Source organism: Equus quagga, chromosome 5 (genome assembly GCF_021613505.1).
Source record: "Equus quagga isolate Etosha38 chromosome 5, UCLA_HA_Equagga_1.0, whole genome shotgun sequence".
NCBI lineage: Eukaryota > Metazoa > Chordata > Mammalia > Perissodactyla > Equidae > Equus > Equus quagga.
In genome coordinates, this window is record NC_060271.1 from 21,556,590 (window position 1) to 21,584,404 (window position 27,815).

Genomic DNA, 27,815 nt, shown 5'->3' on the forward strand with positions numbered 1-27,815 from the left:
TAGAGTAAAAAAAAAAATCCACAACTTTCAGTAAAAGTAAAGATGAAGGAATCTTTAAACTGGTTCACCAGGTTCAACAAAACTAATACTTTTATGGGATTAGTAAGTCACTGGCACATACATTATCAGGAGGAATGCGCTGAAATGGGAATTAGGAAAACAAGAGTTTCAGTTGTAGGCCTAGCCTTGCAACTACATATCTTGAAGAAAGTGTAATATCTTTGGGTCTCAGTCTAACTAGCTACAAAATTAGGTGATGATCTCTTACACTTTTAAAATTCTAAAGTTCTTCCATAGCCAAAACCCTAAAAATCAAACTTCTAGGAAAGCAGAGAGGGAAACTTCAGAAGTGCATTTACAAGGAAAGGAATTGAATCTTGCTATTTGGCCAATTTTCATCCTCTTTTGCTGTACAGCAGGATTCCATATGAGGAAGTTTATTTAGCATATAGCCACAAATTTGATGGGAATTTATTTGGCTCCATTCTAACTACTGTAACTTTCAGTTGAATAGCATACATCAATGCATCCAAGAACATCTATGAGTATAGAAAAGTCTCATTCCATCAAATTCGTATGTGAACTTGGGTACCTAGCTGGACAAGAGGAAACGTAACTGAGTTATAATAGTTCCAGCATTGTTTCACAAAGTGTGTGCTTTGGGAATATTAATTCTGCAGCATGTGTTTAGGTGTTTTGTGGTCAAATTTGAGAAATACCGGATTAAGCCAAAGTTAAAAAGGATTTTCTACTGTATGACTTCTCAGAGCCTTTGCTTCATAATAGAGATTCAGAAGGCTTATTTAGTAATTTAAGAGGGAGATGGAATATATAGTGATCCCCAAACTTATTTCACCATAGAATCCCTTTTTAAAAAATCTCTTGGAGCCTACAGATCAGAGCCTAGAAAGGGGATGCTCTGGGGAAAAAGGGGATCCAGGCAGGTTCAATTCAACAGTTATTGCTTGAGCATCCGTGTGTAAGGCTCTGCAGCAGAGGTTGGGGATGAGAGACAGAGGCAGAGAGAAAACTAGCCAACTTCCCTCCTGCCCTTCATGAAAACCATATACAACAGACCACAATGCAATGTGATGAGGGCATTATAGAAGGCACCGAGAAAAACTGGTGGGAGGAAATAGTGGAATCATGCCTGATAGGATAAGTAGCAGCTGAAAGAGGGGATGGGATAAAAACGGGAAACACTCCAAATATCCCTTCACATCAGGAATGGATAAACAGGGGTTGGCCCGATGGTGCAGTGGTTAAGTGCGCACGTTACACTTCAGCAGCCCGGGATTCACTGGTTCGGATCCCAGGTGTGGACATGGCACTGCTTGGCAAGCCATGCTGTGACAGGCGTCCTACATATAAAGTAGAGGAAGATGGGCACGGATGTTAGCTCAGGGCCAGTATTCCTCTGCAAAAGGAGGAGGATTGGTGGCAGATGTTAGCTCAGGGCTAATCTTCCTCAAAAAAAAAAAAAAAAGGAATGGATAAATAAACTGTGATTCATCTCTATCATGAAATACTACTCAGCAATAAAAAGAAACAAACTACTGATACACACGATAACTTGAATGAATCTCAGAAGCATTATGCTAAGTAAAAGATGCCAGACTCAAAGGATATGGGATTCCATTTATATGACATTCTGGAAAAAACACAAAACTATAGGGACAGAATACATACCAACGGTTGCCAGGGGCTGTAGGTGAGGGAAAGGGTTGACTACAAAAAGGCATGAGAGAAGTTTTGTGTGTGATAGACTCATTCTACATCTTTACTGAGGTGGTGGTTACACAACTATATGCATTTGTCAAAATTTGCAGGACAGTACACTAAAAAGGGTAAATTTTACTGTATCTATATTATACCTTAATAAAAACAATCAAAAAAAGGAGTAGGATGGATGTGGTCATTCCAGGGATAAAAATGCTCAATGTACACGGGAAATGGAAGGTGTATGAGAGCGTGGTAAAAGACGAAACTAAAATGTTATGTTTTGGCTATCTTGGGAAAATACTGACCACCATAAGAAAGCATGGGTGAAACACGTGAAGGGGATTAAGAAGTACAAATTTTCAGCTACAAAATAAATAAGTCACAGAAACGTAAAGTAAAGCATAGGGAATGCGGTCAATAACATTGTAACAACTTTGATGGTGACAGAAGGCTACGAGACTTATCATGGTGAGCACTTTGTAATGTAGTATATAATTATCAAATTACTATGTTATACACCTGAACCTCAGATAATGTTGTATGTCAATCATACTTAAAAAAAATTTCAGGGCAGAACACAGAGGACTATTTGACCAACTGGACATGGGAGGACAGTAAAGGAGAAGAAGAATTAAAAGACAACCCTGAAGTTTCTAGCTTGGCTGACTCAATATACAGTGATGCCAAGTAACAGAAGAAAAGGAACACCGGGGGTGGAACGGTTTTGGAAGAGGATAAAACAATAAGTAGAAGGTTTAGACATGTTTTGCTTGAAGTGCCTGTGGTAGTTTGTATCACTGGGGCCAAATATTCCCGTGCCCCTCCCTGGGGGAGGATCATACATCCCCACCCAATTAACTCAGCAGTGGCCATGTAACTTGGTTTGGCTGATAAAATGCGTCCTGAAACGTGTTACTTCTGGGCAGAAGTTTGAGAGCCAGCACACGTCGCGTCGTTTATCTCTTTCCCCCTCTACTACAATGACTGGCAATGTTCCAAAGAGATGCTTCTATGTCAGTCTAGCCTCCAAAGGGAGGACAGCAGGGTCACAGCTGCAGCAGAGCCACAACGAATGTGTAATGTGAGCAAGAAATAAATCTTCGTGGGGCCGGCCCCGTGGCCAAGTGGTTAAGTTCAAGCACTCTGCTTCGGCGGCCCAGGGTTTTGCCGGTTCAAATCCTGGGCTTGGACATGGCACCGGTCATCAGGCCATGCTGAGGTGGCATCCCACATGCCACAACTAGAAGGACCCACAACTAAATAAACACAACTATGTAACAGGGGGCTTTGGGGAGAAAAAGGAAAAATAAAATCTTTTTTAAAAAAAAGAAAGAAATCTTTGTAAGCCACTAAGACTTTGGAGTTTTTTGGTAGCACAGCACAGCCTAGCCTATCTTGACTGATACAATGCCTATAGAGCCTTTAAGTAAATATGTCTGGTAGATAATTGGAAGTGCAGATCAGGAGCTGCCGAGAAAAGTCTAGAGCTGGAAATACAGATTTAGGAATCTATAAGAAAACACATGAATCCAGGAAAGCAGGTGAGACTAAAGAGAACTGAAATTGAGAAGAGGGAGAAGTATGAAATGTCAGGAAACATCAGTGTTTAATGGACAGGGGAGGAAGCGGGGGTCAAAGACTGATTACAGAGGTGGGTAGCGTTCCTGGAAAGTCACATTGCTAAGGCCAAAGAAGGCAATCATCCTACGTGCTCCAGAGGTCAGTGTGGGAACCTGATAAGATATTGCTAGATTCAAAATGATCAAGTCATTGAGGGAACAACTTCGATGGAGTCATTGAAATCAAAGCCTATAGAGAATCGAACCATGATGTGAGAAGGTACAGATAGAAAGTCAAGTCATTTTTTTCCTTAAAAGTTTGGTCATGAAACAAAGGAAAGATAAGGTGGCAGGTTGACTGAAGGAGAGGCCGAGTGAAGGCAAGTTTATTGCGGGGACTGAGGAAGAGTGAGAAACTTTAGAGGGTGAGAAGGAGGCAACAGAATGGGAAAGATTGAAATTTTGGGAAATAACAGGTAATTAATGAAGTAAGGCTCTAGAGAAGGCAGGAAAGATTAGGAACACAAGTGTAAGTGGGGGAAAAGAAAGCATAGGTGTAGAGATTAGCCTCTAGGACATGAGGAAGGAGATATGAAAACACAAGCTTTAACTAAACTTGAAAGTAGAGGAGAGGAAGCCAAGGAAACTCATGCCTTCTAGATTTTGTTTTCTGGGGGAAATAGAAGGTTGTTCTATCGTTGGCAAGGTAAATTGTTGGCAATGAAGGTGTCATGGATATGGTTGGGGAATTGAGAAGAGTATAAAGCTTTGGAACAGATGCTATGGAGAACAGGATACATGAAAAAATTGCAGCATCAAAGGCCTGGCTGAGATTTGCTATCATGAATTTGTAATATGGTTCATTATTAAACAAATGACTTTTTCCCTCAGCAAGCCCTATCAGCCTAAAAGTAGAAGTAAAGAAAATGGGCAAGTGGACTGATTCAGAGTTGGAGACAGGCAAGAGGCATATTTAGAGAAGTGAAGATACTGGGAAGGGTCGGGGGTGTAAAGTAGACCAAAGACTGGGACCGGCAATCTTGAAAGGTTAGGAGTGACACAGGACGGTAAAGAACAAAACTATGACACAGCTTGGGGTTTTAGAAAGATAATCCAAGTCCTAAAGCTATATGGATAGCAAGCTGCCAGCGGGATGAAGAGGTGACAATGCAATTAAGGAGGGGGTGGCGGGATGTTTTGTGCCCAGAGCTCCGGCCAGACTTCAGAGAATCCGTATTAGCAGAGTCTAAGAAGCACCACTGAGTCACGGTTTGGGTAACTTAGAAAACAGCACTTTGAGTCTGAGCTGATTGGTGAACGTGGGGCCCAAGGAGAAAACCTCAGTTCTCCAAGGATTCAGAAAACAAAAAGAAACAACTCAGCCTTGGATTAGAGACAAAAACTAAGGGCTGTTCTAGAAAATAATGGGAGTGACCCAGATTACAAGATTAGGCAACAGAAAGAACTGGTCTCCCTGGGGGAGGATCAGGGAGGGTCTGGAACAGATGAAGTAATGTCACAAAAAATATAGAAGCAAAGTCATCCAATATTATACACCTAAACTTACCTAGTTTAGCCAGAAATATCAGATTATAAATAGATAGAATACAGAAAATGTCTTTTATCAAGTGCTTGGAATTGTACCCCAAATGAATATTCATTTATTAACTTAATCCTTACAACAACCCTGTGAAACAGATATTGTTCTTAATACATTTTACAGTTGAGAACATCATGGCTTAGAGAAGTTAAGTAACTTGCCCATGGTTAGTAAGTGTGACATCAGAAATACTCAAAGTTGGTACCCTAAGAATCCACTGAACTGATACAAAATCATTTGGAAGAGAAATGTTTCTTTATACTCTAGAACCACGCCCCGGGCACTGGCAGCAAAAAGTAGCAAATGGCAGTAAACCCCAAACAGATAAATCTGCCCTTCAGGAGGTTGCCTTATCATCCTAGTTACCTGGCATGTTTCTGACCTCCCCCCTAAAAACTCTACAAACCAGCATTTCTGTCACACAAGAGAAATATTCAGTCTTGAAGCCTGTATCATTCAGAACTGGTCATCTAAGATCGACTGTAGTTAGTATATTTATTAAACGACTATTAGGCACTTCTGCTTTTAGAAAAAAAACCCTGTATGTATGCCCACTCAAAAACACATTTACGTGCATCAGATAATGAAGCTTATCCTATGTTTTCTTACCCTTTCTGTTTTATCTGCACAGAAGAGTCGTGTGTGATGTCTTTTCTGTACCACAATATAGGTTATTCCTGGCCGGTAATCTTCTTCCAAGCTAATACATGCCTTTCGAATTGCTATTAGTTCTGGCCAAGCTACCTAGGAGTTAGAAATGGAATGATGTTTAGTTGAGAACTCACTTGAAATCTCTCAGATCTGATTTACCCAGAGTGGCAGATGGGAGGAAGCTCTGCCAGACACCTAGAAGCCCCAGAGGGTAACTATGAGATCATGAGAGTACCTGTTTCATTTGTCCCTCAGACACTCCTCCACGGTAATAGATGATCCGAGTGGGTTTGAAGCGCGTGGATTTGTAGAACTGGATGAGCAGCTCTCGAACCATGTTAGTAAGGTCCTGGATGACCTCCTGACTATAGAGGAGCTCCTGGGAGATCTCCTGGCGGGAGGTCTGCACCCGAACAGTGGCACAGTACCGGCTGGGGTGGCCGTCCATACTGCCAACCACAGCAGCAATGGAAGGCTTCTTCCCATCCCCTGCCGGAGGGTGTGTGACATCCGCTCCCAGGAAGATGACAGGCTGCTGGAACACCGAGGGCCTGCTCAGATTTAAGGAGACATTGCCACTCAGACACACAGATGACAATGTTTGTGTTGAGTCAGCTCACCAGATACAATCACAGGTATAATCTTATAAAAGAGAATAAAGACTTGTGCCCATTGGTAGAGAACTCTAAGGCCCACTGAGCAGCTGTGCCACCCAGTATAATGCATCTGAATTGACCGAAGAAGTCAAGACGGTTCCTCTGTAATAGTCAGAAGGGAAGAATTAAAAAAGAGGACCCGATCCAAATTTAACAAAATCTCTACGTGTAAAGGGAAAATTTCTCCAGAACAGGCTTTCTTGGAATCCTGAGATTTCTACAGTGGATACAGAACTGCAGGATGTACATGGAACTGGGATAAAAGCCCCACTTCTTTTTAAGATATGAGACTTAGAAAAGAGAATCAATCTATGTCCTTCCCTATTTTATTTTTACTGATAGTATTTATCACTTACACCACATATTTTACATATTTATTTTATTTACTTTCTACACACACACACACACACACAAACACAATGTAAACTCCACTAGGGCAGGAATTTTATTTTGTCCTGTTGACTGCTGCAACCCCAGTGCCTAGAACACTGCTGAGCTCACAGGTGGTGCTCAATAAATATTTGTTGAAGGAGTGAATTCATTTATTTGGCACTGATTTCTCTATCTGAGGAATCAAGGAGGAAAATATCACGCTTCTCTGGTCAATTCTTAGAGGTAGGATTTGGGACTGAGTATTGATTCTTAAAGTGTAATATAGGAGGCATCCCAAACATGAAAATCTCTTGTAAGAGGTACTAAAGATGGAACAGATACTAAAGAATAGATACCTCCCTGAGGGCAGAGGCTCTGCTGTATTTCTCTATATGTATCATCATACAACATGGACCTGGCACAAAGCAATATAACAGCGAAGATGTATTTATAATATACATATATATAACATAGTAACAGCTTACATATACTATGTACCAGCCACCATAGTAAGCACTTTACATGTATCAACCCACTTAGTCCTCACAACAATTGTATAAGGGTGGGACAATTATTATCTCAGTTTTCCAGATTTAAAAAATGAGACATAAGAGGATAAGGAACTTGCACAAGATCCCATAGCTAGGAAGTGGTAAAGCTGGAATCCAAAACCAGGAAGTCTGACCCTGAAGTATACACTAGGCCACTATGCTATACTGTCTCACATGTTTGGGGTAAAATTAAACGATTTCAGCCTTTAGGTGAATTTCCCCTGTGGCCTGTATACCTCACCTACCAATGCTGCAGGAAGGATTTATTGACCTAGAAGTTTCACCCAAGGACAAAAATGAGCATTGTGATATGAACGTGCAAGAGTAAGGGACTCAATTTCATCTTCTTCTCAAGTATAGCAACGACTAATACCACAGCCCTAAGCTTAACTTTTCAAAGCACTTTCACATACAGAATTTCCCATAAAAACATTTTAGAGTTAACAAGTCAGATATTATCTCAATAGATAAGAAAACTACAAATGAATGAAAAGACTGACGACCCAATCTAAGAAACAGGCAAAGAACTGAACGGGCCTATTGTAAAAGAGGATGTCCAAATAGCCAAGAAGCATATGAAAATGTCCTCAAATGATTAGTCATCAGGGGAATGCAAATTAAAACCATAATGAGATACTATTACCCCCAACCAAAATGGCTAAAATTAAAAGGACTGATACAACCAAGTGTTGGTGAGAATATAGAGCAACTAGAACTCTCAGTGGAAACAAAAACTGATACAACCACTTTGGAAAACTATTTGGCAGTATCCATCAATGCTAAATCTATGTATTCTCTACAACTCAGCAATTTCACTCTTGGATATACACACAAGAGAAAGACTTAAGTCCACCAAAAATGAAGAAGAATTGTATATATTGAAGGTACAAGAATATTGATCAATAGTAGAATAGATAAAAATTTTGTGGTATACGCTTATAACGAAATAATATACAACAATGAAAAAGAATAAACTACTACTTAATACAGTAACGTGAATGAATCTCAGACACATAATGTTGAGCAAAAGAAGACAGATACAAAATACTACATACTGTATGCTTCCATTTATATGAAGTCCAAAAACAGGCAAAACTAATCTATGGTGACAGAGGTCAGAATAGTGGTTACCTTTGGGGATTATCTATTGGGACAGGCCACAAGGAAGCCTGATGAGGTGCTGGAAATGTTCTTTTTTTTTTTCCTGCTTTTTTTTTTCCTCCCCAAATCCCCCCCCAGCACATAGTTGAATATTTTAGTTGTGGGTCCTTCTAGTTGTGGCATGTGGGATGCCGCCGCAACATGGCCTAATGAGCGGTGCCATGTCCGCGCCCAGGATCCAAACCCTGGGCCACTGAAGTGGAGCATGCAAATTTAACCACTCGGCCACAGGGCTAGCCCCATGGAAATGTTCTATATTTTACCCTGGGTGGTGGTTACATGAGTGTATAAATACATAAGAAAAAGTAACTGAGATGCATATTTTTTGAGATTTGCGTGCTTTACTGTAAAATTATATCGTTAGATCTTTATAAAAAAGCGGGACAAACAGAGTCCAGAATCTTACCTTTGATGAGGTACAAGCACGTTGTTAATTCCTCCAAGCTTTGCATTTATCTTCAGGCAAAGGTTGGAAAGGGTTTGGGGTGAGGTCTTCACCACATTTTTTACCTGGACACACTGTGTGGCCATACCCAGGAGGGTATCTCCAACACGTTTCACCTCCGCTAAAAAAAATATTCATTAATTAATTTTAAAATGTTTAAATATTCTCCTAATTACTAAGAGTAAGGAAAAAACCTCACCCATTAACATTTACAGAGTGCCTACTATATACTGTACACCATGCTAGATGCTTTTCATCTGTGGCCCTTTCATCTGCTAAACCCCAGGGCAATTTTTTTTCAGTTTGGATAAACCAGCCCTCCCCCTCCACTCTTCTTTCTTCCTGCAGGCCTTGAAGCTGGCCCACTTCCTATAGCCTTAAATGCTGCGTGCCACCACTCACTCAGTCCCTTGAGGTTACTTTTCCCACAGGACTGGTCAGGCAAAGGAATCAGTCTCCCCAGCTCCTCCCTCTCAGTACACAAGCCAGCCCTTTGAATTTTCAGGTTCTTTATTCCTTTTTTTCCCCTGTAAATACTAGAGATATACAGAAGGTAACAAAAGAAACAGAGAGAGAGTTGAAGACATTTCGTAAAGTTCAAACAGCTGGTCTGTCATTCCCAAGTCTGTTATTCAGATGATAGCCAAAAGAACTTTGTATCATTCTTCTTAGAATAGATACAAACTACACAGCTCCTTTTCTGGAAGTGCTGGGCTCGCCCACTCTTCCCCACTCTGATATGCCTAAGTGCTTTTCACCAAACATTCCAGTTCTCTCTGCTTTGGGGATTATGAGAAGTGCACTGTATGCCCTGGCCCGCATTTCCACCACATTCCCTGGCCCCCACTCCCGCATCCCCCGCACAGGTTGGGTGGGCCATACAGCTGGTTGTGGCCAAATAGTTGCAGATGTTAAGAACTCTCCAGAGCTCTCTTTTCTCTCTGCCTTGGGGCCAGCAACATTCCAAATAGGGACTGCTCTGCCACCCCGGGCCTCAGAGTGAAAATGATACGATGACATGGAGCAGAGGCTGAAGTCTACCCTCAATGGACACAGAGGGGTAAAAAAATAAACCTTTGTTGCTTTGAGCCACTGAGAACTTGGGGTTGTTTTGAGTGCAGCTTAACCCAGCTTATCCTGACTGTTCTACCTGCTACTTGAAATCATGGCTCATTCAACATTAAAAGGGTCCATACCATATACTGGTGTCTTCCCGGGCAAGATAACCACTATTAGCTGTAGGCCCACATAGGTCATTTTCAGATGTTTAAACATCGGTTCCACGCTGTCTGCACCTTGTGCATACTTGCAGAAACATGGCTGACCCTGGATGGGCATTCCTGCATCCTTAGAGATTTTACGGAGCTGGTCAGTGAAACTCCTGTCAAAACAGACCCAGTGGCACAGTGCTTTCATTTCAGAGTACATTCTTAGCATTTATTTCCCTTTAAGATACTTCTTTCAGTTCTGCAAATTCTTAGCCAAAATTAGAAACAAACAAATAAAAAAAATCTTTGGTTGCCAAAAATAGACTGGCAGATGTATCAGTGCAATTATAATGCACAAGAATCTGTATTACTAAGATATCAGATTATCATTTTGAATTTTTAAATAATTATGCCTCAGCTGGGCCCCAGTGACTAGAACAGCATTCTTGTCCAAAGATTTTTTTAAACATTCAAGTTAGTATACTGGACTGAAGAGAAGCAAGGTCAAAATTTCAGGTAACGTGTTCTGGTAAGCTTGACACAAGAATAGATGGGTAAGGTTGTGTTCAACTGAGAACACAGAAACACTGTCACAAAATCAGCGTATTTAGGATTATATTCAAACTTGTAACAAATCTGATGCAATAACACTATCAAAAGAAATCATCACTTAAAAAAAGCAAAAGTCATCATAAAGTTTTAAATTTTGGATTTGAGAAGTCACTTCAATCTACGTATAAAGGTTTCAGAGCAATTCCTTTTGTGCGTTTGCCAATATTTGGTAGGATTCCTTTCTTTCATCCCAGTTCCCTTTTCCTGCCTTAATTTCTCCACCCTTCTCATTAACTGTCTTTATATAGATAGCTGCATCTGTAAGACGTGAACCAATCATCTCAGTCAGTGACCCTCGAGTAAAACAAGCTTGCTGGTAAATTACAATGATTAAAAATGAACTAGTTTTTATCTTAGCTGAAAAGATACAATTAATACCACAGGAAGCTTCACTAAGAACCCAAGAATTTGCCAACGAGCACTGCTTCAGCCTTGTTAGTCAGAAATTTCTGCTTTAAATGTAAGGAAGCTGAGTCAGATTCTTAATGTAATTCCCACGTTTGCAATTTACTATAACACAAGGTCTTTTTCCTATAGCCAGATGGTGTCACTATAGGAGTCAGGGATTTAGGGCCAGTGCACACAGCACATTCACATAAAGATGGTATTTTCATATCTGGAAGGGATATTACTAAGCTGAAAATACGAAGATACTCACTTTAGCAAATCTTCCCTACATTGTTTCTGAGGCGCAAAACAAGCAACTGCCCAAACTTTAATTTCAATGCCAGCATAAAACTGCTTTCCTCGCATGTCCCAGACACCCTGGTTGGGTGTGGCTACTGTTTTATTCTTTAAAAAAACAAAAACAAAAAAGAAACAAAAGAAAAGAGAAAAGACATTACAATCTAAGGCCATTTTAAGGTTGATGAGGGGATAAACAGAACTCTATTTGGTATTAGCCAAAAGACAAAAAGCGATAATGAGCAAAACTATGGGCAAATTCAGTGTAGTGGTGTAGCGGAAAAACCCTGGATTATTCTCTTTTTGACTGGTTGTTGGAAGAAGCTTGGTGAATAAAATAAGAAGCTTACCCGGCCTCCATATTGTAGCATTGGTGCTGGGAGTACCCTGCCTGTGAGCTCTGTCATTTCATTGTGGACAACAATACCAAATTCTTTAAGGTATGGATCAGGTCCACCCACCATGCTGTTACTCTTCACCTAAAGGACAGGAAAGCCTGCATATATAAAAACCAAAGAGTAACCGTGTCCCATCAGGAGTTTTCTATTGTTTTGTTTTTTCATCTTAAAGTGAGCTTTCTTAAAGACCATGCCTTACTGACCAGTCTACTGATTTCTTCCTGTCTGTCAGGAGCAGACCTTGCTGTGGCTTTGATCATTGTGGAAGTCTGATTGTCTGTGAGCTTCTTTATACATCGCTGTCCAGCCACTATATTACAGACCTACCAAGGGGCAAAGAGAAATTAGTTTGTGCAATGGGCTTCTATACCTTAAGCCTTTGTCAAACCGCATCTTACATCTTCCATTTCCAAAAACAGAAAAAAAAAAACCCTCCAAAATTCTGTCATATAATGAAGTTAACTGCCAAAAATATTTTAGAAATTAATACTGAATTCTACCACTAGCTGAGAACATGACTTTTTTTTTTTTTTAACTCATTCAAGAGATTGGCAGATTGGAAAAGGAAATTGAGTTTAGCTTACCTCAAGCGGCAAGTACGTATGCTTTTGTTCTTGTCCCACTTGGAGGCATGGAAGATGGGGATATTTCAGCTGCAGACTATACTTTTGCTTAAAATATTGAGCTACTGTACATTCCATAGCTTGACCATTTTCTAGCTGTAAGGGAAAACTATAGGAGAGAATGTCTTTTTAGAAATTTCTTCAAGTTCTTTTTTTCAAACAAGCAAATACCTACTAACATTTTCTATCTTGATTAGTCACTTAGAAAACAAAGGTCAATCTTTTTTTTTTTTTTTTGAGGTAGATTAGCCCTGAGCTAACATCTGCTGCCAATCCTCCTCTTTTTGCTGAGGAGGACTGGCCCTGAGCTAACATCTGTACCCAGCTTCCTCTACTTTATATGTGGGACGCCTATCACAGCATGGCTTGCCAAGTCGTGCCATGTGCGCACCCAGGATCCGAACTGGCAAACCCCAGGTGCCGAAGCGGAACATGTGCACTTAACCTCTGTGCCACTGGGCTGGCCCCCCCTTTTTTTTTTAAAATGATGATGCTGGGAGGAGTGTGTACTTGGGTGTGAGGTTCTTTTTTTTTTAAAGATTGGCACCTGAGCTAACAACTGTTGCCAATCTTTCTCTTTTTTTCTGCTTTTTCTCCCCAAAGTTCCCAGGTACACAGTTGTGTATTTTAGTTGTGGGTCCTTCTGGTTGTGGCAGGTGGGATGCCGCCTCAGCATGGCCTGATGAGCGGTGCCATGTCGGCACCCAGGATCCGAATCAGCGAAACCCTGGGCCCCTGAAGCGGAGCACGTGAACTTAGCCACTCAGCCATGGGGCCAGCCCCAAGGTTATTTATTTATTTTTTTTTTAATATTGGCACTTGAGCTAACATCTGTTGCCAATCTTCTTTTTTTCTTCTTCTTTTTTTCCCCAAAGCTCCCCAGTACATAGTTGTATATTCTTGGTTGTAGGTCCCTCTGGTTGTGTTATGTGGGACGCTGCCTCAGCATGGCTTGATGAGCGGTGCCATGTCCGTGTCCAGGATCGGAACTAGTGAAACCCTGGGCCGCTGAAGCGGAGAGCGCCAACTTAACCACTCGGCCACAGGGCCGGCCCCCGGTCAATCTTTATTTGAACATTTTCACTTAAGTCATTCTTTAATCAGAACAGTGATTCTGTTGGAATTTTCCATGTTTGTTGAAGCTAGGATGAGAAAAACTTTAAATTAAAATTTAAAAAGAATTTAAAACAAGAAGAAGCTGCAGAACCAGAAAATGCAGAGCCTCCCTAGCAGTCAGTTAACACCCACAGATACAAAGACAATCTCTTACTGGCTGGCTTCTTACAGATGTTTAAATTCAAATAAGGATCCCGAGTCATCCACATAGGAGCTTTGTTTGCTTAAGAGAACTTTTTATTTATTTATTTATTTATTATTTTTTTATTTTTTCCTTTTTCTCCCCAAAGCCCCCCAGTACATAGTTGTATATTCTTTGTTGTGGGCCCTTCTAGAACTTTTGTAAAATGAGTGTAGCACAGTTACGGGTCACATTTTCAGATCCCCAAACTAGGACAAATATATGTAGATCTGAAGGCAATCAGACCAAATACATGAAATTGAGAGTGCGCCAGAATATTTGGTATAAATTGGGGAGCATCATTGAAGAGATTCTTTATTTGGTTCTTCCAGTGAGCAAATTATCTCAAATACTTGGCAAAATAATAACTTTAATCTTGCTTTCTTAACTGTCACAGCCCCACAAAGTAACAACGCAGTGAGTATCAGCTGTGTGATATTTAAATCTATGTGCTTTTAACTCTCATGCAAAGATTATATAGGTCTATAAACATAACTATTTTTACAGGGTTATGTGAAGTAATTAAATAATGAAAAAGACAAAGTTCTTCTTGAAACAAATACTACAGTTCCCAATAGTGACTTCACAAGGTTTTGGTAACTTTTTTTTCCCTAGAGAATAAAGTCAACATTATAATATGAATGTGATAATGTTATATGTTAAAATGGTATAATATGAATATGAAGAATACATGGAATATCATTTTATAATTCAAGAAATTCATGTAATGAATTCATTTATATGAGTCGATATGGAAGAATTTATTCAAATCAGACTGAATACACATTTATCCAGAGGTCACCCAAAAACTTCAACTATCTAGAACAAAGCCCTCCAGGTGATTTTGATTCACATTAAGATTTAAAAATTGAGAACATGGATTTACAACAAAGTCAGACTGGAATATAAGCAAACATACAAACAAAAGACTTCTGACTAACTAAAATCATGTCAAGTTTATATATTTAAGCTCATGCTCTCTACGTAGAAGAGCCCATGTTGTTTGTCTGACACGAGTTTAAAGATCTTGATTACAAGAATAAGACTACATATATAGTAATTTTAAAAGCACTTTCATATATATTTTCTCACTGGGCAGAGTTCACAGTCGATTAGAATTTGGGTGATTAGAAAAATGAGATTGAGGAAGTGGAAATGAACGTGCCGCTGGAGGCATGCCAGACACACTGAGAGCTGGAAGAACGGGCAGCTAGCTACAAATGGAGGGAGAAAATTCCAAACAAATCACACAGCAAATCTTCCCATGACAGCCTTATGTGACTGAGAGGCCTTAACAGACCCTTTGGGCCATGCATTGAGAATTACAACAGTATCACAAATGATGCTTATAATGATGACTCTGCATCATTATATAAAAGTTGACGTATGTTGAGCATACTCTGCTTAAGAAGTGAAATGAATTAAAGGCAAGAAATATGTTTTATAAATATCTCTATCAAAAATATTTAAACATTTCTTAAAGGTTTCGTGCTTAAAACTGATCTTGGTGATTTTGAAAATCCCAACATGGGATACCAATTTCTCAGATGATTATAGTAGCTTCCTCTGTTACCAAAAATGTGGTGGTATCATTTTAGATGTGGTTAACATACGTTTGATGACTGGCTGGCCGTCTAGTCACATTACAAACTCGATATTTTCGTTTCATCTGTCCACAGTGGGTCACCTCAACTTTAAGACCTGAAGTTAAAAAAAAAATCAAAACATCAGTATTAATTAAAATCATAGTGACAAAAACAGTTTCAAATGTTGTCTTCAGAAAGCCCTGACATTGTACAGGACCAAAGTTGCAAGGATATAGTAACAATTTCATCATGTAAGGCAAGGAGCCTCAGCTGAGCAGAAAAAACTAGAACCCAGATGACTTAAGATATGCAACCTACTTTAATTCATTAATTCATTCAAAAAATATCTACTAAGTGTCAACTACGTCCTGTCACTTATTACCAGGTCGAGAGACAGGCCTAATGAAGCTTATATTCTAGTGAGAGAAAATAGCTAATAACAAGTAAAGAAGAAAAGAAATTTCAAAAGGAGAATAAATGAACTCGTGTCATCTTATTAAAATGGAAGTTTTTAAGTGGGTAAGGGTTACTTAGTGCCTGATATGTGCCAGGTACTGTGCCAGAAGCTTTATACATCTAATTGCATTTAATTCTTTTTTTTTAAGATTTTACTTTTCCTTTTTCTCCCCAAAGCCCCCCGGTACATAGTTGTGCATTTTTAGTTGTGGGTTCTTCTAGTTGTGGCATGTGGGATGCTGCCTCAGCATGGCTTGATGAGCGGTGCCACGTCTGCGCCCAGGATTTGCACTGGTGAAACCCTGGGCCGCTGAAGCAGAGCGCGCGAACTTAACCACTCGGCCACGGGGCCGGCCCCTGCATTTAATTCTTACAATAACCTTATAAGATATATATTATTAACTTTACCCTAGAGATGAATAAACTAAGGCTCACTGAAGTGGTTAAGTAACTTGCTCAAGGTCCCATTGAGAGAAGTGGCTGGGGTGGGATGGAAGCCCAGGCGTATTTGACTGACTCCAAGACCATGCTCCTTGCACCGTGCCGAGAGGCCTCTCCAGGACTACAGCAATGCAAATACCTACCTCTGATTTCTTTGGTAAACTTGACACGCTGGGAGTCTGTTAGAGGTTTGGTCTGTTCATTGATGTTCTGAATGTCTAAAACCTCACACATGAACTCAATGATAGGCTGGGCCCGGTAGAAAGCAGTTGCAGATACTAACAAACAGAAAGGAAGGATACTTAGCTTCAGGGAAAGGGAAAGACCGAAAAAAAAGAGCCCAAACAGTAAAGGGTAAAGAGAGCTCCATCCTACCATCAATATTGAGCATCATGTTCCACATAGCAGGTCTCACAGACTGATGAAAGCCAAACCAGACCTCTCTGCCCCCTCCCAGAGGGTGGTAGTAACCTTCAGGAGGTGAGAAAAAGGAACGACCCACTGGAGTGTACCTAAAGAAAAAAGAGTTTGTATGTTTCACAATAAAAACTTGAAAGGTCTTTCATTTCACTCTCAACTTTGTAAACTGAACCAAGTTTGAACTATGACTTATGCAGAAAACTTTCAATGGTTCCAGTGCAACCCGCCAAAAAGAAGTCTGACATTTATGGCAAAGAACTCAACCGAACGTACTAACCTCATGGAGGGAAGGTGTCTTGTGATAACATCAAGTGCTTGCACAGAGTCATCTGGGACTTCATTTAAGTGCCCGGCCAAAGCTTCTAAAAGCAACTGAAGACTTACAACTGATACCCACTGAACAGACACTTTAAAGGTTTGGTCTTTACCCTCACCTGGAAGGGTCACTTCCATATCAACCTAAGGAAAAACACACATACACATATATTTACAAAGGCTGAGAGTAAGATCCGAGCAATATTCAACATAGTATATGTATAAGGATATTTATTTTAACACTTTCTATAATTGTAAAACATTGGAAACAACCTATCTGTCCAGCAATAGGGGAATAATTTAATATTGAATATTATGGAATAGTTTAAAAACAAGGTATATATTACACTATGGTTTAACCTTGAAAATATTATGCTAAGTGAAATAAGCCAGATAAATTCATAGAGATGGAAAGTATAACAGTGGTTACCAGGGAGTGGGGGAGAAGGAAATGGGGAGTTATTATTTATAATGGGCACAGAGTTTTAGTTTGGGATAATGAAAAAGTTCTAGAAACGGACAGTGATCATGATTGTACAACAATGTGAATATACTTAATGACACTGAACTGTACCCTTAAAAATGGTTATAATAGTAAATTTTATGCTATGTATACTTTACCACAATAAAAATATCTGAATTAAAAAAAAAAAGGTAGATTTAAATGTACAGAAATGGAAAGATCTCCCAGACACATCGTTAAATGAAAAAATAAATCCTAGAACAATATGCAAACAGATAAGACTATACATAAACATATGCATAATTAGCTAATTCACATAATATCTGAAAGGATACATACTAAACTATTACAGCAGCATCCTCTGAAAAGGAAAATGGGATTGAGGGGTGCAGGCAGGTGGGGAGGCAGGAAACTACTGCATTTCTAGATTGCCTGAATAAGTTTATAATGAGTACATACATATGTATTGCTTTTCTAATTTTAAAAACGAACATTTTAAAAAGTTACTGGGGGAGGCTGGCCCAGTGGGGCAGCGGTTAAGTTTGCATGTTCCACTTCAGCGGCCTGGGGTTCCCCAGTTTGGATCCTGGGTGTGGACATGGCACCACTTGGCAAGCCATGCTGTGGTAGGCGTCGCACATATAAAGTAGAGGAAGATGGGCACGGATGTTAGCTCAGGACCAGTCTTCCTCAGTAAAAAGAGGAGGATTGATGGCAGATGTTAGCTCAGGGCTAATCTTCCTCAAAAAAAAAAAAAAAGTTACTGTGGTATGATGAATATTTTCATAAGTGGGTACTTTATAATATTCTATAATTTACAAAAACTCCATTGTTCAGACTCAGGTAGCACTTAAATAATGTGCAAATTTGGGAATATATGTAAAGATGACATAATCAACTAAATGCTAATGCTCATCTCATCTCCAATTACTGATTAACTAAGGGACAAGAGAATATAGACAGAATAACAAATCTATCACCCCTAGGAGAGACAGCTCTTAGAATTGAATTGTTCTTAGAAAGGAAAACATTTTTTTCCTACAAATTACCAGTAAATGACCTAAGTCAAATAAATATTTGTTGCCGTTAACACTTACCCTATCCCGTCCGATTGGCAGTGGATGTGCTGTGTACATGTTTCTTTTGCCATCATAGCCAGGCTGCCGATCACCAAATATTTGCATCTTGAAGTGCCGCACCATTGTATCTACTACCTCCCTTAACAGGAATGGAGACAGTGGAGGTTAGCTTTGAGAAATGGTAACAGTGAGGAAATCATCAGCATACTTTACTCAGCTACTTCAGCTCAACACTCCTTAGAAAAAGTAAGGGTCAAAATTAAAATTGACTCAAATAATTCAAAAAATAGTTAACTGAAGAATGGTAGTGACACGTAAACAAAAGCAGCTAGGAGATGATAAACCAAAAGAAAGGGGAATAAAAGGAAAGAGAGCACAAAATTTACCACATCCTCTCAAACTCCTGCTTTCCAAAATCCTCTCCTAGGATAAACACAGCCTTATAAGAATAACCTATCTTAGGTATCGAAGTTTGGCATGTTCATAAGTGAATGATGATAAGTCTATCAGCAAATAAACATCCTTTTTGAAGTATACTGGTTTTGGAAAAGAGAGTGGGCAGAAATTCAGAAATCTGAAGATCAATTAATCTAAGATGCATCATACTCAAAGGAATAAGTCAACCCCTTTGACCAATGCTGGTAATTTATTATTCTGCACACTAACTTGTTTTATTCCAAAGTACTCCTAAGCAGTGTAGAGATGGGAATGATGTAAAATATCCTCATTCTATAAAGATTAGCGATGTAGTTTCTTTCTCCTTAGAATGAAAGCCTTTCTCTCAATCAAGCATGCATAGCTTTATGTAAGTGTTCCTGCATGGATGCCAGGCCCTGTATGCAGGCTCTGAAATAAGTGTAGTCGTAGGAATACTAGAGTATACAGCTTAAGACAGACAGATCACAACTAGGTAAGGTACGAATATTACTACAAATGGAATCTGAGAGAAAGTCACGTTTTCAAACCAAATCACACAACTGAAGAAAATTGATGGAGAAATGTAGTATCATATATTCTCAATTTAAAAAATCTAACTTAAGAACTAACTGTACATTTTTCTACTGGAAGGGTAATTTCTCATCTTACATTCTTTTTTTTTTTTTGCGGAAGATTAGCCCTGAGCTAACATCTGCTGCCAATCCTCCTCTTTTGGCTGAGGAAGACTGGCCCTGAGCTAACATCCGTGCCCATCTTCCTCTACTTTATATGTGGGATGCCTACCACAGCATGGCTTGCCAAGCGGTGCCATGTCCGCACCCGGGATCTGAACCAGCGAACCCCGGGCCACCAAAGCAGAATGTGCGCACTTAACCGCTGCACCACCGGACTGGCCCCATCATCTTACATTCTTAAAATACAACCATAAAGAGTTTTGCAGTGAAGAGATGTTTTCACCTCTATTCTCATTAAATCTCCACAACAACCTTGTGAGATAAGTAGGGCAATGCTTATTGCCCTCATATTAAAAAGAAAAAATAAAAATTCAGAATGGGTAAGGAACTTACCCCTGGTCACACAATGATTAAGTGGCAGAGCTGTATGACCCTGGGCAAGTTACTTAATCTCTCACATATCTATTTCTTCATTTGTAAAATTATGATAATCATAATACCTACCATAGAAGTTTGCTGTATAAGCAAATAAGTATACACAGAGTAATTAGGACAGTGCTCGTCATGTAAGCCTACTTACTCTGGTGTGCTCATGGATATCACTCCAGGAATTTTCCTCTCTCCTGAATCATCGAATTTTTCCTCTCTAGAGCACACAAATATGCTATAATTTATATCATCTTATATATAGATGTAATATATATATATAATATCTCAGTGGCTCACCCCCACCCCCTTCCCTATCTTCCACCCATTTTATTTTTCTTCATAGCACTTATCACCAACTAACAAGTAATATGTTTTGTTTGCTTATTCATTTATTTTCAGTCTTTTCCCCCATTAGAATCTAAGCTCTTCAGGGGTAAGAACTTTTGCCTGTTTTGTTCACGTTGTATTCCTAGAGCATGGAACAATGCATGGCACATAGCAAGCACCCAAGAAAATATTTGTTGAACGGATCAATGTTAGCTATGTACACCACTTCTATTACAATCGACCCCAGTTATACAACAACCAAACCATTATGGGCCTGCAGGAGACTAAACTGTACCAGAAAGCCAAATTATTGATCTATAATGAGAAAAAAAATCAAGCAGCATAAAACATTTCACTTAACAGCAAGGACACTCTTAGAAAAGCAAGAATCTTAAGATGAAGGACTGCTTGAATATCACAGTGTGGAAACAGAGAAAAGGAAAGTGGGTGTTCTCAGCGCACCGTAAGAATGTCTACTACATAACTATGTCTTCACATTTGGTAGATTCCTGTCATACAGACCACAATGCTTAAAGCATCTAATCTAGACCACTCTTGGATAATGCTAGAATTAAACAGATCTTCTCTCTGAGCTTACTTTTTTCAATACTCCAAGATGATTCTTCTGTCTTTCACTTATATTTTTCTCATGTCTAATACCACCACTTAATAAAATTTGAATTTCCAGACAGTTCTGTTTCCCATAGAGATTAATGTCTTCATAATGAAAGAGTGAGCTTTCTTCTTCATTCAATAAATATTTACTGATTGAACAGTGACGTATCCAGCACCCTGCCAGAATCTGTGGAGGATACCCATGTATGAGACAGCAAACCTGCTATTAAGAAACTCACCATCTTAGAGAAAAATAAAGCCTTCATGTTGAAAGAATTTAGAGAATATGATACATCATAAATTGTATGCATTTAAATACACTGAAGTCTACTCTTTCTAATCCTTACCTGTTAACTCTGCGAGGCCGTTTTTCTGGTTTAATATCCACATCATAGTGATACACATCTATTTTAGGAATCTGAACCTGAAAATGATTGGCTAACAGTCGAATTGGTTTTCCAACAGTTCCAAGGCCAGGACGACGAGGCGGCTGAAACAGGCTGGCTGGAGGTCCTAAAGAGATTGAAAGACATTTGATGTGCTATTCGGTCATGAAGGATAATGTTCTCTGCATGATCATCATCATGATAATGATAGCTACAATGATTGAGATTTTATTATTCACTGAACATATTCTTATATAAAGAGCTTGGAGTGTCTTTTGACCTATATTTCTAAATATTTTGCCACGTGGCTATTATTTTGAATATGGGGGACATCAAAATTAGATGGTATGATGAACGCCTCTCAGATGTGGGCTATTGTATAAAACCTTCTATGAGCATCAGTAGATCTATAGACAGGTTTACAAAACTATATGTATTTTAAAATAAAACCACTTCTAAACTCTGGGGGCCACCACCCTATTCAGGGGGGAGATGATTCATTAATCCTCCACAAATTAGCCTTTATTATTTTAGTTTGTACAGACAGGAGGAGCTTAAACAGCAGCTATATTTATCAACTTACCTGCTAATTTAGAAGTAAAGCAATACCAATAATGATACACTTTCTTGTTTATAACCTGATATTTTTTAGAATCTGGACAATAGATCAGCAGGTCTAGTTTATTTATTCAACAAACATTTATTCGTTTATTACATGTCTAACCTGCACTAAGGACTCAGGAAAAAAACAGAGCCTCTGCCCTCAAGGAACCTACAGTCTAGACCAGCGGTTCTCAACCTGGGGGAGATTCTGTCCCCCAGAAAACATGTGGCAAATGTCTGGAGACGTTTTTGGTTGTCACAACTTGGGGGGGGGGTGCTACTGACATAGTGGGTAGGGGCCGTGGATACAGCTCAACATCCTACAACACACAGGACAGCCCCCCACAGCAAAGAAGTATCCAGTACAAAATATCAGTAGTGCTAAGGTTGAGAAACTCTGGTATAGACAGAGCAGTCTTCCCAAATTATTCCATTCATGGTTCACAAGATATTCCACACACACACACACAAAAGATACCATAAGTTAAAGAAACTGCATATTCTCTTCCCCTTCTTAAAATTACCTTATACATTATCGTATTAAATTCTCCAACAAGTCATGTAATAAATAAACCTGCTTAACTTTAACTCATCATTTACCCAACTTATGTTTGTCCAGAACTCTCTTTCTCTCCTTTTAAAATCAAACATCTATCAATATTCAGCAGATATGGATTTGGGGAAACAGTTTGGGAAATATTTGTCTACAGAAAACCTTACTCCTTCTCGATGATAATGTTAAGTGAACACTGGTCTGGAAAATAAACTTCTTTTCTGCTATGAATAAGTGTTGAGTAAAATGGACTGTGATTCCAATGGAAAGTTACAACAGGTTCTCTTATTGCAACAGCATTTCGCCGAGAACAAAGACAGTTCACTAAGGAGAGAAACTTTGAAGCAAGAAGTTGTTCCAGTCCAACATCACTTAGGAAAATCAAAGCAAACACTTTAATGAAATTTGTGTTAGATCACTATACACTAATTATTAAAGTACTGAAAATATTTTCACATATTAAATTCATTGTTCACTCTTCCTCTAAATTCTACTCATCCTTCAAAACACAGGTTAGGTGTGACCTCCTTGGAAAGCTTTGCTGGAATCTCCTAGACTGTAGGATGCATCCTCTGTGTTCTCAAGACCCTCTATACAAGGAAGCACTTAGCACAAGTACATAGAAACATGTTAATTACTCTGTCTCCTCCACTAGATTGTAAACTCTTAGAAGAAATGGACCTCTGGTTCATTGTTACCTCCTCAGTACCTAATTCAATGACTAGCACATTGTAGGAATTCAATAAATGTTGAGCTGGACAGTACTAATAATCTTTGTAGCCATTCCAGATAGAAACTAAACTGAATTCCAGCCATTACTAAAACCCGAGAATTGTCAATTATTTTTCATTAAAGCAAAAAATTTATACTAAAAATATTACAATTGCTGGGAGTTGACTCCATTTCTATGTACAAGGGGATCTACTCTGGGTGTGATGATATATTTACGATCAAGGTAAGAGGTAAAAGCCATACTGAATTAACTCAATTAAATCATACGGATAAGTCAGCCCTTCCTATTCCAAGATACACTTAAGCAATCATTGTATCATAAATCCAGCTTTATGATAGAAACTTGGAAACAGAAATTTGGATCAAATGACATGCACAAGGACATATGACTTTGATTTTAAATCATGCCTAGAATCTAGGTCTCCTAACTCCCAGGCCTGTGCCTTTTCTTCCCAGATACACTTCACAGTCCTATGGTATCTCTCTCTCTCTGAAGTACTTGATGCCAAAGAGACAGAAGCAGAAGAAATGAAAGAAAACGCATTAACAAGTGGAAAAAGTAAATGTGTTTCTTTTCCTTGGCAAGAGAGAAAATTTGGAGGGTGAGTGACCATTTCTTATAACAAATTTAGAAGATTTATTTAGAAAACTATACTCTAAAATTTTCCATTCCAAAAACTGGTTTCTCTGAATTTAGCAAACCACTTATGATGAATTAAGAAACCATGGCTAAGGCCCTGGAGCCAAACTGCCTGGGTTTCAATCCAGTTTTACCACTCCGTAACTGCATGACCTAGGCCAGTTTTTTAGCCTCTCTGTGCCTTAGTTTCCTCATCTATAAAATGGGGCAGGTGTGGTAACAACAGCATCTATCTCATAAGGCTATCGTGAGGATCCCACGAGATGATATATATAAAAGGCTTAACACAGTGCCTCTTAATAGTAAGCACTCAATAAATGTTAGCTATTAAGATTGTACTTGCATAAATGTTACAGTCAGTGATCAAAGGTTCCTGGGCTTCATAGTGGGGGCATCTCTAAAATTTGGTGACAAAGTTAGAAAATTACATCTTCCGAAAAGGAAACAAGTAAGATTCAACGTAGACTGGATGAAGTCAGACTTAAATGAAGAGGAGGGCATTAGGCTAGGAGTTGGATGACCCAGACTCATCCTCATTTCACCAATCAGCCTTCAGACCTCGATGAACTCACTTGAACTCTCTGAATCTTTTTTCTCATCTGTAAAATGGGGATAATAGCTGCCTTGCCTACCCTACAGAGGCTCAAATGAGCTAAGAGCTATGAAAGCACTTTTCGAACTATAAAGAACTGTAAAAATAAAAGTTATCATTAATATAACCAAAATAAATAGCAATCTAATTAAACATATTTCCAAGTTATTATTGTCAGAAACCGAAAGGGGTGAGGGAGAGGAGAGCAAGACTAAGAATGCTTCAAGGATGGTTCAAGTGAGGAGAGCACAAGGCACCAGATGGGTGTGCTTTAACAATGAAGCAGAAAAGCTTCTCCAGGTTCTAAAACAGCCTGGATGAACTACCCCACAAAACTATCAACATCCTTTGCTCTAATTCTCTGCTCAGCAAGCAGCTTCTTTTTTCTTCTGCTTTATCTCCCCTCCCCCCCCCCCCATACACAGTTGAATATCTTAGTTGCAGGTCCTTCCAGTTGTGGGATGTGGGACACCGCCTCAACGTGGCCCGATGAGCGGTGCCATGTCCACGCCCAGGATCCGAACCCTGGGCCGCCACAGCAGAGCACGCGAACCCAACCACTCAGCCACGCAGCTGGCCCCAGCAAGCAGCTTCTTGTTATTAATTGGGTTTCCAAAGAACCAGGACACGAAAAAGGACTTTGCCAGAGAGCAGACAAGAAAATAGTCCAGTCAACGGAAAAGATCTATGTAACACTTCGGTTTATTCGTTTGTGTCATATAGATGTGGTTAGTGAGAATTAATTTTCCACAATCCTGGGTGAACTGATAAGTCCTCAAACCTGCAAAAGCCAAAATCAAACAAACAAAAAAAAAGGAGTCCCTGGGACGCTCCTAACACCACCAGGTTGATCTTTTCCGTGAAATGCAGTTGTACACACAGTTACATAGTCTCTCGCAATATCAGCTCATAAATGCAACAGTTGCTTCTATTATGAATTACTACCAGGGGAGGAAGAAACATGTGTTGAGTATCTACAATGTATCAGGCTCTACAGTAAGACTTCTCACATACATTATCCGATTTCATCCTCACAACAATCTTGCGGCACACAATTATTATTACCCTCATTTTATAGATGAGGAAACGAAAGTTCAAAGGAATTAAGTAATTTGTGCAAGGTTATACGACTATTAAATTACTAGATTGCATTTGAATAGAAGTCTGTTACATTCCTAAAGACCTGATCACGCCTTTAGCTGGGGGGCATAGGTGAAGTGACCCAGCATAATACTTACGCTGAGGTTCATCAAATAATATTAATGTGACAAAACCAATTTATTTTTAAAAGGCCTATGAAATTTGATTATGCAGGTTTTTAAAAATACTTTAAGCAGCAAGTTAAGGTGGAGTTTAATCATTCGGCTACGTAAAAAAGTTCTAAGTAAACAAACCTTCAAACTTTCCAAATTCAAATGGTAAACAAAATTTTCTATGCACTGAAAAACCTAAAATGCTCTACAACTGAGTCCACTATGTAATTAAGTTTTGATATTAAAGTTAATTCTATCACAGGCCCTAAACTCTGCCTTACTTGGCCAAGGCATTAGAAACCTGTTGGGGTTTGAGGTGGGTGCACCAGGTCCCAATCTGCAGGGCATTTGTTACAACCTGGAATGGTGCCTCTGGTTTGTGCCTAGTGGGGGAGATAACCAGAGGCCGTTCCAAAGATGGGGAATTAGTTTCCAAAGGACTTTCTTCTTCATTTGCTCCTCACAACCACCCATAACCCAATTAGAAGAGAACTTGGGGCATTAAAGCTTGTGCTGGAGCCGGCTAGCCGGTAACTAGCCTGTCATTAAGTGCTAGCCCAGACCACTCTGGGACTGTCGCACAGAGTGACAGACAGGACCATATAGAGACTTCAGAGCCTTCAAGAAAAGGTGGATACTTTGCCCCTTAGTCTTTGCGGATCATGAGAAGTGTCTGCGGGAAGTTCTCCTTCTTCCTTATCTGAGAGCGTTAGACCGTCTGCCAGGGCAAAGAAAAATAGGGGTGCGGCCCCAAACCAACAATACCCCTGGTAGTGGCTGGGGGTCCTTCCCGTTCAGCTCCAGACCAGGCCTCCGCTGAGCACCTGGCACAGATCGTCCCTTCTGAGGCCCAAACTGGCCTCGCCTCAACCCTGGAGGACAGACCACCTCCTGAGGTTGGGTCAGTTCTCCCCTCTATCTGGGGACTCGGGTCACCTTCCTGGGCCTCCCTCCCTTAGACCTCGAGATCTGGCTCATCTCTCCAGGCTGGGGCGCGGTCCCCGCCTCCCGAGGCCCGGGTTAGCTCCCTCCGCCTTGTGCAACGGGGCACAGCTCCCAGTCCCCGAGGCCTGACAGCCCGAGCCCAGGGACGCGCGAGCCGATGGGGGCGACGGGGAGCGACGGTCCCGCCCGGCCACCCGTCCCGGGCCCCGATCCCGGCCCCGGCCCGAGCGCGCTCCTCACCGGGTCCCAGCGCCTCCATGGCGGCGGCGGGGGCCGCCTCGCCCCGGTCCCCGGCGCCTCCCGCTCCGGGCCCCGCCGCCGCCGCCGCCGCCGCCGCGTAACGCTTGATCTCCGGAATATTGGCGCTGGGGGGGGCGCCGCGGAGACGCGGGCGCTGGGCAGGGGGCGGCGGCGGCGCCGGGCCCGGGGACAGGGACCCGGCTCCCGCGGCTCTTCCGGCCTCAGCGACAACAAAAACAATCCCCGTCGCCGCCGCCTCCGCCGCCGCCAGCGGGAGCGGGAGCGGGAGCCAGCGCGCGCGCCCGCCGGGCGGAGACGGGGCGCGGGGCTCGGGGCGCGCGCGGCCGGGGGTCCCGGCTCGCGGAGGGGGCCGTGCGCGGCTCCAAGCGCCGGGTCCACCGAGCCCGGCGTGGGGGGGGGGCGGGGTGGGGCGGGGGCGGGCGCGCGCCCGCAGGGGGCAGTGCCCCAGGACGTGTCGGGTGCGCGCCCGCTCGCCCGCACTGCCCTGTCCGCCCGGGGCGGCCGTCCTCTACAGATGGCCTTGGGGGGCTGCGTGCGATCCTCCCGGAGTCTCCTGACACATAGTACTCCCCCAGCACCCCCAAAACATTGGGATTCCAGACCGCGCTGATCCACAGACACAGTTCTCCGCTTCTGGGGTTGGAAAGTGTCCTGAATTTCACATCAGGCCCCTCTCCTCCTTCCTCCCACCTCAAACTACTTCTCTGTCCTCTTTCTCCACTGTCCTGGGACAGAGAACACCAGGGTCAGCACAGACGCAGCTCTTTTCCTCCGCTTCTTCATCCAACACCGCACACCCACCTGCCCTTCCCTCCCCATGCAGCCGGAAAGCACCACAGGAATGGACCACGATGAGTGATGCATTCTCTCCTTGGTCCGTGACAAGCACTTCTGGTGGGCAAGTCACCAGTCACTTCAGAAGAGAAAAATCTTGCTTTGCTGGCTGACTTCACTTTGGCAGCCAAGAGCCAAGAGAGCAACATGCTCTCTAAGGCAGCCTGGTCAGGCCAGCAGGCCCAGCATCCTTGGGCCTTTTAGTTGAGACTTCGACTTGGAGAGCATAGGACT

At 41.1% G+C, this 27,815-nt stretch overlaps 1 protein-coding gene across 1 annotated transcript in view; it reads right to left on the reverse strand.

The window, feature by feature from the left end:
- LOC124239215 (protein argonaute-4) overlaps positions 1-27,133 on the reverse strand; it is a 34,575-nt gene extending 7,442 nt beyond the window's left edge. The window contains exons 1-15 of the mRNA XM_046660710.1: positions 26,727-27,133; positions 21,130-21,295; positions 18,318-18,438; positions 16,720-16,901; positions 16,398-16,534; positions 16,166-16,300; positions 15,153-15,240; positions 12,204-12,351; positions 11,823-11,942; positions 11,572-11,700; positions 11,196-11,329; positions 9,914-10,098; positions 8,679-8,838; positions 5,768-6,083; positions 5,491-5,625 (exon numbers count right to left, since the gene is read on the reverse strand). Coding sequence (XP_046516666.1) covers positions 5,491-5,625; positions 5,768-6,083; positions 8,679-8,838; positions 9,914-10,098; positions 11,196-11,329; positions 11,572-11,700; positions 11,823-11,942; positions 12,204-12,351; positions 15,153-15,240; positions 16,166-16,300; positions 16,398-16,534; positions 16,720-16,901; positions 18,318-18,438; positions 21,130-21,295; positions 26,727-26,745 — 2,175 coding nt within the window. The 5' untranslated portion in view covers positions 26,746-27,133. The remainder of the gene's footprint in view (positions 1-5,490; positions 5,626-5,767; positions 6,084-8,678; positions 8,839-9,913; positions 10,099-11,195; positions 11,330-11,571; positions 11,701-11,822; positions 11,943-12,203; positions 12,352-15,152; positions 15,241-16,165; positions 16,301-16,397; positions 16,535-16,719; positions 16,902-18,317; positions 18,439-21,129; positions 21,296-26,726) is intronic.
- Positions 27,134-27,815: the final 682 nt, after the last annotated feature.